This window comes from Hemiscyllium ocellatum, chromosome 38, assembly GCF_020745735.1.
Source record: "Hemiscyllium ocellatum isolate sHemOce1 chromosome 38, sHemOce1.pat.X.cur, whole genome shotgun sequence".
In the NCBI taxonomy this organism is placed as follows: domain Eukaryota; kingdom Metazoa; phylum Chordata; class Chondrichthyes; order Orectolobiformes; family Hemiscylliidae; genus Hemiscyllium; species Hemiscyllium ocellatum.
Genome location: NC_083438.1, coordinates 12,033,896 through 12,044,227, shown reverse-complemented (window position 1 = coordinate 12,044,227; position 10,332 = coordinate 12,033,896). Strand labels below are relative to the sequence as shown.

Below are 10,332 nucleotides of genomic sequence, written 5' to 3'. Positions count from 1 at the left end.
GTTTGTCGAGGTTTGTCCCGAGCAGCTCCGTGACATGAGACACTGCTCTATGCAGTGTTCACTGGGATGCACACTGAGATGAATATTAACTGTGCCTGACGGACCATTACCATGGTGAAAGACGCGCTTTGATCTGCCCGAAACCTGCTGGTCTTCCAGTTGAAGGAGTTAACCCAGAGTGAGTGTAGCAGACTGGCACATTCCAAGGTCCAGGATTACATGCTGAGGGACACACTGAAGCTTGGGACAGCTGCCGCCAAGGCGCAGTGGGGAAAGACCACCCTGTAAGGTCCCTCTGCCGAAAGATGAGTGCGTGCATACAGTAATTGGACTCTGCTGTCACCTCAGCTATAAGGAAGAGGTTGTCTGTAAATATAAAGTATGATGGACATGAAAGATTTAAGTCGCCATCTGTAAGTAAAAACAGTACAGATCTGAGCAAGTTCACTAACTGTCCAGGTACCAAAAACTTATTTTCTATCAATAAAGTATATTTTACAAATTAAAACATGTTGTGGTGAGACAGTTTCTTATTGGAGCGGGGTGTTGCAGTAATTTCTGTGATGGGAATATAACCTTGTGATTTCCCAGCCCAAGGCTGCCTTTCTCCAGATCCTGTCCAATTGGGCCGTGATCTGCTCCAGCAGACTGGTACCCTCCTGAACCGTTTTAATGGTGCATTCCGCTGGAGTGTTTTCACTCAGGTTCACAGTGATACATTGGGAATACTTGATGTGCAAGCCCATGGTTCAAATCCAACTCCTCATTTTATCCGCAGCCCCAACTCTCCATGGTGCTGCATCGGCTCCTGTGAGTGATAGAACATGTAGTACTCAGCCTGGAAACAATATTGGTGTGTTACAGCTGAGGCAGTCACTGCCCCTCATTCTATTCATTCACGTTCACATTTGGTGATATTTCTGGCCTGCCAATGTGTGGGTGTGAACATTGTGTAAGACAGACTGAGGAGGAGGGCGAGATGAAAATGTGTTGCTGGAAAAGCGCAGCGGGTCAGGCAGCATCCAAGGAACAGGAGAATCGACGTTTCGGGTATGAGCCTTTCTTCAGGAATGAGGAAAGTGTGTCCAGCAGGCTAAGATAAAAGGTTGGGAAAGGGCGGGTGGGTTCGTCTAACTCAGTTGTGTTTGGGAGGACGTTCAGATCACTGAATCTCCGAGTCTCTCTTGTGCAAATCAGAAAGACTTTCATTTGAAGTTATTCCCTAGTTCTCTTCCTAAACCACAAAGGCAGAATTCAAGACAATATATTTGTTGATTTCCAGATTTCAGTGGGAAAGTAGCGACACTGTGAGCACTCAGCTCTGAGAGCGCGATCAGTGCAGTAACAAAATGGGTTTCACACGGAAAACGGAGCCGTCAATTCGAAAAAAACCTTTCTGGCGGCAAACTTCCCGTGTCTGGAACAGTGAGATCCAGCCCGAAACGTCTGCAGATGCCGAATTCCACAGGAAGTGGAGAATTTCGGCCGAGTGAGGAACACAGAGAGGGAGCAGGGGTCAGGGAGCTGAGGGCAATGGTGTGAAGTTGTTCAGTGTCGCCATCAGCAGCTTCACACAGACTGACACACACACAGACACACACACACACAGACACACACACACACTCACACACACACACACTCACACATACACACACAGACTCAGACACTGACACAAACACACTCAAACACACACACTGACACAAACACACGCACAGACACAAACACACGCACACACACACTGACAGACAGACACACACACTGACCCACAGACACACAGAGACACACAGACACACTCACACGCGCACACACACACATGCACACACACACACACACAGACACACAAAACACTTACACACACTCGCACACACACTCACAGACACACACACCCACACACACTGACTCACACATTGACATACACAAACTCACATACACACTCACACACACAGACACACACATACACACACTTACATACATACACACTGACACACACGCACATACTTACACACACATATACACACAGACACACTCACACTGACACACAATCTCACACGCACAGACACATATACACATACACTGACACACACAGACACATACTGACACACAGACACACACATACACAGACACACTAACACACACACACTGACATACAGACACACACATACACAGACACACTAACACACACACACTGACATACACAAACACACACACTCACATACACACTGACACACACGCACATACTTACACACACATATACACACAGACACACAGACGCACACACACACCTCTCAGAGAAAAGCTCGGACCCGATCTAATGATCCTTGTCCCACCTCCCAGTACAGGCAGCCATTCGATGTTCATCGATGTCAATCTTGCCCTGAAACTAATCCAGCCCCTCTCCCACCCTCTACAATAAATCAGCGTGAGGTCCCGTTCTCACTGTCACTGACCCCCGGCTCAGGGACACTTGCAGTGTTTCCATTTCCCACATTCAGAGAAACAGTGTTTTAACAGAGGAACACTGGCGCAGAAACCCCCTTCACACAGAATCCCAAAGGAAGGACTTGGTCGAATTCAGTGGCAGGAGGAGAAGCTGGGATTGAAATGGAAACAGCGGTGTGGTCTTGTTAGAGAGAGCTGAAAATGTGCGTTTCTGGAAAAGCGCAGCAGGTCAGGCAGCATCCAAGGAGCAGGAGGATCGATGTTTCGGGCATAAGCCCTTCTCCTGCTCCTTGGATGCTGCCTGACCTGCTGCGCTTTTCCAGCAACACATTTTCCGCTCTGATCTGCAGACCTCACTCTCTCCTTTTTGAAATTGATACACTGTCATTTCACGTGAACCAATCGGCCTCCAGGAATTATTTCCTGCATCTCCCGGAGCTGTTTCTGAATGGGTATAAACCGAAGAGTTGCTGTTGTTGCACTAGGTTAATGCAGGTCCTTGAAGGAAATGGACCTGGCTGAGAATTCAGTAAATAGGGGCTGCCTGTTGTATTTATGTCGCATGAGTTACAGAATGGAATGGAAACAAGTTGGCACCAAATAATCAACCACTTCCTTTCAGATTTGAAAAGCCCGGCAAAGGAAGTGGCAGTTTTACAGAGAATACAATCGTACTCATTGATTGACTTGTTTTCAGATAACAAAAGTATACACTCGTTCACCCAATCTCTCCTTCCCCAGTCTCCCTGAGTAGATGTTCGACGGACGGTCGGTACAAACTCGATGGGCCGAGTGCCTTGTCTGTCTCGCATGGACTCCACTAACGTCCTTCCTGGTGAGCATATTAATATGGACAGTGCTTTTAAGACCCCTCCTTTCTTGCAAATTGACACCACATTAAGGATTGCAGTTCCCCAGCCGTTCTGCTTTGCTCTCGGTTCATTTTGAAAGTTGCTATCTAACAGCAGAAAGCCTCATTCTGCAACTGGACAGACCCCGCGCGGAGTTTTGGGAATTAAGTAACAACATGGACAATGTATCTGTCCGTGGGACTCAGAGATGGGACACTTCCTGAGTTGGCCAGGGGTGAAACCCAGGGTGTATGCCCCACCGAGAGCTGTAGCTCCTGAAATGATCGACCATTAAAGAGGAACATGGACCGACCTGAAAATGACTCAGTAAATGTGCTCTCTGCCAACGGGCAGGGTAAAACAGTGTACATGAATACACCCGAAAACAAACCGCAGCGGGACAGCGCCCACTCGTTCTGATAAATTCGTGGCCTTACCATTTGTTGCAGTGGGTCGTTTCGGCTGTTCCTAATGTAGTTAAAGGAAATGTGAAACTGGCTGTGAACGAGGTGCACAGGGCAAGGAATAAAGAGACACAGCATAGGGAGGTATAGCACAACAGTAAATAATGCACACCCCACTCCACTACAATAGCGATGTAGAATACCTCATCATAAACACTCCAAACTCCTTGTCTCCCAGCTCTCACTGTGAACCTGGCTGACTGCAGGCGGTCAAGAGGATGTGGATATCAGGAAACACACACTGACTCTCCAATCTTCATGCAATTAACAGGGCATTAACTAACTTAATAATCAAAAGGAAATATCAACCTGATAGAGATGGGGGTCTAGTTTCTTTCTCTGATATTGTGAGCGGCTCTTAAAAGAGCCTTTGGGTTGTCAGAGTCAAGATCAGTCTCTTCACTTTTTGGTGGGGGCGGTTTTCTTGGGCAGCAGCACGGCCTGGATATTAGGCAGCACCCCTCCCTGAGCGATGGTCACCCCTCCCAGCAGCTTGTTGAGCTCCTCGTCGTTGCGCACGGCCAGCTGCAGGTGCCTGGGGATGATGCGGGTTTTCTTGTTGTCCCGGGCCGCGTTGCCGGCCAGCTCCAGGACTTCAGCCGCCAGATACTCCAGCACCGCAGCCAGATAGACCGGCGCTCCGGCCCCCACCCGCTCAGCATAGTTGCCCTTTCTCAGGAGCCTGTGAATACGGCCCACCGGGAACTGCAGGCCAGCCCGGGACGACCGAGACTTGGCCTTGGTGCGCGCTTTCATCCCGCCCTTTCCTCTCCCAGACATAGTCCCCCAATCCCACCAACACTGTCACTGAGAAGACTCCAATCCGCCCACATTGCGCCCTGTTATACCTTCGGGAGGAATGGTGGGGCGGCCGATGCTGATTGGTCACATTGTTTAGCATTGCCTAATGTTGTTTCAGCAGCCAATCAGATCTCTCCTTCATTGCCCAATCCGGAGGGAGGCCGGAAAATGTCAACGTCAAATCACCAACCGCTGTCTCTCCAATTTGGAAACCTGTCAATATGTACAAAAAAGGGAATGTTTTATAAAGTAGAATGCATCAATACTTACGAGTTAATTTACTTTAGATTACAAATGTACACTTTATAGAATCTGCCTTTATCCCTTTCCCTTATCTACTGGAACCTCTCCATTTCTGACACTGAGTGTCGTTCTCAGAACCTTTAAAATAAGCGGAAATACAAGAGCGCCAAAACTGTACTCCTCAACTAACCCTGTTTACTTACACTCGATCTGACTCCAGCAAAAGCTCCCCTTTGCTGTTCCAGTCCGGCAGCTGCTCTGGTTTGATCTCCGTTTAGTTTGAAAGTTTATAGCATTCTGCAACGGGACAACACCCGCGTGGAGTTTGGAAATAAAAGGAAAAAGAAAGAACTCAAATGTAGAATCTATCCGTGGGACAGAAGGAGAGGGAACGTTTTCTTTCTGTTTGCTCTGGGGGCTAATCACGGTTCATTCCCCACAGGGGCTGATCTCTCCTGAACTGACCGAGTGTCCCAGAGTAACGTGGACTGTGGAAGTTGCTGAAGAATAACTCCCCGCTGTGTGTTCTATGCTGTCTCTCAGGCCGGAAAATAGGATTTCATACGAATGCGTTAGAGACTAAGGAATGCACTGGGTCAGCGGGCACTCATTCATGTATAGAACATTTATTTTAAAAAACCCACAAATCTCGTGGAGACATGAGTTACCCATTTCCCAGTATCATTTGCAAACTAAAACGCTTCCGCTGTTTCAGGAAAGTGGTGGGTGGTTTTGAAAAGAGCTGTTGGGTTCTGGATGTGTGTGTGTTTCAGTTCAATGGGGTGTTTCACTTGGAGCTGATGTACTTGGTCACCGCCTTTGTGCCCTCCGACACGGCGTGCTTGGCCAGCTCCCCGGGCAGCAGCAGTCACACGGAGGTCTGGATCTCCCGGGAGCTGATGGTGCAGCGCTTGTTGGACTGGGCCAGGCAGGAAGCCTCCCTCGTGATCCGCTCGAAAAGATCGCTGAAGAACGAGTTCATGATGCTCATGGCCTTGGAGGAGATGCCGGTGTCGGGGTGAACCTGCTTCAACACTTTGTAGATGTAGATGGAGTAACTTTCTCTCCTGGACCTTCGCTGACACTTTCGTCACCGCTTTCTTAGCGGCCTTCTTGGGAACCTGTCCTGTCTTTCCCTCAGCCATGTTACCAGATAATGTCAGACACAGGCTGAGGGGGCCCGGGCCTGGAGCTGGCTATTTCTAACCTGACAGCGTCAGTAATGTTAATGAGGGATGGGGAAAAGCTCGCTTCTGATTGGTTAGTGTAATCTCTCTGTGATTGGTTCGTGTGGGACTCCAAGTGAATCTGTCTGGTTCTGTAATGAAATGTGAGGTGGAACTTGTTTTTTCCCTGTCAATCTGACTGAGGGAGTTTTATTGTGTGTCTCTAACACTGAAAAGACTGTGCTATTGGTCTGTACCTTTTGCTCTTTGTTATCATGATGTGGGAGTATGTGTTTCTAGCTGCGCATGCCAGTTTCTGGTCTTCTGCACTGATTTTAATTAACAAAAATATCACTTTCTGATAACTCCATGCAATTTAACATTGATTCTATTCGGCTCATGACAATCTCTTGTGTCGAAGTGTGTTATTTTGTTTTATCAAGGGAACAGGCTATTTTGGACCTAGTGCTATGTAATGAACCAGACTTTATAAACGATCTTACAGTAAGGGAACCCTTAGGAAGCAGTGATCATAATATGGTAGAGTTCAGTCTGCAGTTTGAAAGAGAGGAGGCAAAATCGGATGTAATGCTGTTAGAGTTAAACAAAGGTAATTATGAGGGCATGAGAGAGGAACTGACGAAAATCGACTGGAAGCAGAGCCTAGCAGGGAAGACAGTAGAGCAAAAATGGCAGGAGTTTGTGGGTATAATTGTGGGTACAGAGGTTCATCCCCAAGAAAAGAAAGATTATCCGGGGAGGGATAAGACAGCCATGGCTGACAAAGGAAGTCAGGAAATGTATCAAAGAAAAAGAAAGACCCTATAAAGTGGCCAAGAGCACTGGGAAATCAGAAGATTGGGAAGGCTACAAAAACAAAAAAGAGAGAAATAAGGAAGGAGAGGAGCAAATATGAAGGTAGGCTAGCCAGTAATATTAGAAATGATTGTAAAAGTTTATTTCAATACATAAGTGTGGGATATAGGTAAATTAATGTTACTTCTGCAATTATAATTGCTGATACAAAGTAAATGAACTCACACCCAGTGTGTAATTATTCCAGCCAAGAGCTGAGTCAACAAGAATGGAAACTATGTTGAGGAAATGCATAATTGTTTTTTGTATTAGCTAAAAATGTATACAAGAAAGAAACGGGACTGCAAAACAATGGTAGAAATACAGGCACTAGATAAGATGCTATGAAGAGAGGCAGTTAAGCTATATACACCTGTATCAACAGTAGGTATAAGCATCTGTTTCCCACTTTTACAGAAACACAGGAACAAACCCCAATTAAAAGGGCTTAGTGATAAGATGCTGTGAGGAAAGGAACAGATGGAGGGAGTAGATAATGGTAAGGCAAGGATGTGCCTAACAGTAACTCACAGCAGGATGAGGTCAAACGGCCTTGTGAGGCCAGAAATAAGCATTTTGTCACAGACGAGGCCGGAAAGGACAAGAGATAAACAGGAGTAATGGGTACCGGTCTTAGGGAAGTGGAGGATGTAAACGCCGGGGGTGGGGGGGGGGGGGGGAAGCAGTGAAATAAAAAAAATAGGAACCAAATTATATAAATATCAAATATTTATTGAATTCGGTGTGTGAATCCCTTGCCTTGTGAGGAGAGACAGCGGACTTCACACCCTCTTGCAAGAGTTAAATAAAGGAAACTACTGATTCAGATTTTGTCTCGGACTGAAATTATTGAAGTGAGTGAGCTTTGTTTCTCACAACGTGGGGCTGTCCGGGATGTTCCTCCATCGCCGGGGGGAGTGGCTGGCCCAGGACACTGGGAAGACGCGTCCTGTTCCCAATTGAGGAGCGGTCTCGTGTCCTGGTTTGGTTTGCTCCCTTGGGCGACTGGTACGAATCCCACAAGAGAGACATCTGAATCAGACAGTGACAGGAGGTCAATAGAAAATACAGCGACAAGGGGCCAGGCAACTCTGTGCACAGACCAAGGTAAGAAAACTGACTTTGAAGTATTGCCTTGGTGGCCGGGAACAGGGGTATTTAATCGCTGAGGGACTGGCGAGGGCCCTGGGAAATGGCGGGGTTGGCAGAGTACCTGTCACAGGGTACAGGAAGAAGAAAAAGCCCCTGGTAACATTCCTCCTGAAAGTCCGTTGGGGAGGGTGTTGCGGGAATGGACAAGCAATACTTGTACAAGGGTAAAGGATAAAAAGAAAATGATTAAATATTGTTGTTTAGTATGGACCAAAGAACCAATCCTTCATCCGGCTGTCTTCTGGCCAAAGTATGGTTCGGACAAGGATTGGGTATGTCAGTATTTAGATTTGTATGTAATAAAAAAACAACTTTTTAGTCAAGAGGAGGCGGACTAAGCGTCCTGTTGGAAGGGCAGTTTGGGCAGTAAAGACAAGGGATTCCCCCTCTGCCCCACCCCATCCCTGGGATCCTCTTGGCTGTTTGCCCCCCGCCCCCGCCATAGCATAAAATCAGATTAGGTGAAAATGGGGGAGGAGGAGAGACAGACAGACAGGGACAGGGAACAGATGACTCACAAGAGGAGGCCGAAGGGGCGGTGGACAGGGATGTTGTTGTTCCTGACCTTCACTCCTCGGCAAAAGAAAGGGAAGCTAAAGTAGATATAGAGGAGGCCTCCAGAGGATCTAAATCAAAGCCTAACGGGGAAAAACAAAAAAAAAGGGAAGAATGCAATGACTTATCCCCTTCAGGAGGTACCAATAGGAGACAAAGAGATTGGGTTTGTAAGTGCCCCCCTCACCAGTGGGGAGGTCAGAACATTTAAACAGGAAATGAAGGTCCTAGTTGAGGATCCGATAGGGTTGTCTGAACAAATTGATCAAATTTTGGGGCCCAGTCTGTATACGTGGGCTGAGTTAATGTCTATTTTGAATATACTATTTACTGGGGAGGAAAGGGGACTTATACGAGGAGCAGCCATTAAAATATGGGACAGGGAACACCCGATTGGAGATGGGGATGCTGAACAGGGTGAGATGAAGTTTCCCCTCAGAGACCCCCGGTGGGAAAATCAAAACCCGGAGCATAGAGCAGAAAGGAGGGAATTGAAAGATCTGATTCTAAAAGGAATAAGAGAGGCAGTTCCGAAGTCACAGAATCTGACTAAAGCCTTTGAAGTTAGTCAGGAGAAAGATGAGACTCCTTCAGCTTTCTTGTAGAGTTTAAGAGACTCAATGCGAGAAATACTCTGGAATGAACCCTGAGGACCCAGTGGCACAGGGTCTTTTGAAAGTACATTTTGTGACAAAGGTATGGCCAGACATACAGAGAAAGATCCAGAAGATAGAAGGGTGGAGTGAAAAACCATTAGATGAATTGTTAAGAGAGGCACAGAAAGTGTTTGTAAAGAGAGAGGATGAAAGACAAAAACAGAAGGTGAAAATGATGGTAGCTGTGGTTGATGAGGTAATTAAGAAAAGAATGGAACCTATATTGAGCAATTGGAGCAGTGGGTGAGAGCATGTAGGGCAGAGAGGAAAGGGGAGAGGGAGAGGACAAGGGGGAACATTTGATAGAGGGTTCGAGCGACAGGGACAGAGATGGAGGTCTCCACAGGAAGGATGCGATGATTGTGGAAAGATAGGACATTTTAGGTGGGAGTGTCCTGATCTAAGAAAGGAAGAAAGGGCAATTCCGCTTATGAATTTTGATAATGAATAGGGGTGTCAGGGGTTCCTGCCTTCAGGGACCCACCAGGAACCCTTGATAAACTTGAAGGTGGGACCCTATAGGGAAGAGGTAGTCTCCCTAGTAGATACGGGGGCAGCACGGTCATCGCTAAATTTTAAACCAAAGTAGAAATGTCGACACAGTCAATTACCGTTTCCGGGGTGAAAGGGGAAGGATTTACTATTCCAGTATTTGAACCTATGATGTTAGAAGATCCTAAGGATAGGATCACAGGGGAATTGTTGTATATCCCCGATATAGGAAGTAACTTACTAGGGAGAGATTTAATTATTCTCTTAGGACTGGAGATTGGAATTCAGAAAAAAGAATTAGTTGTACAAATGGCAATGTTGACAGAGGATATGGAGAGAGAGATAGACCCTATTGTATGGGCTAGAGAAGGGAATCGTGGAAGACTACAGATCCCTCCCTTTGAAGTAAATCTAAAAAGGAAAGGAGACATTGTCTGTGAGCGACAATATCCCATTTCCATAGCGGGTAAACGAGGACTGCAGCCAGTAATTGAGGGACTGATTAGAAATGAATTGTTGGAGACATGTATGTCTCCTTATAATACCCCAATCCTACCTGTGCGGAAATCTGATGGAACCTATCGATTGGTGCAGGATTGGAGAACATTAAATTGAATAGTACAGATCAGACACCCAATGGAGCCAAACCCATGTTATT

General features: G+C 46.7%; 1 protein-coding gene across 1 annotated transcript; it reads right to left on the bottom strand.

The window, feature by feature from the left end:
* Window positions 1-4,067: 4,067 nt before the first annotated feature.
* On the bottom strand, window positions 4,068-4,748 carry LOC132834012 (histone H2A, sperm). The gene has a single exon (XM_060852725.1). The coding sequence runs from the start codon at window positions 4,532-4,534 to the stop codon at window positions 4,154-4,156; it is 381 nt and encodes a 126-aa protein (XP_060708708.1). The 5' UTR covers window positions 4,535-4,748; the 3' UTR covers window positions 4,068-4,153.
* Window positions 4,749-10,332: the final 5,584 nt, after the last annotated feature.

Coding starts and splice junctions, on each gene's coding strand:
- LOC132834012 (XM_060852725.1), bottom strand. CDS start 4,534: ATGTCTGGGAGAGGAAAGGGCGGGATGAAAGCGCGCACCAAGGCCAAG.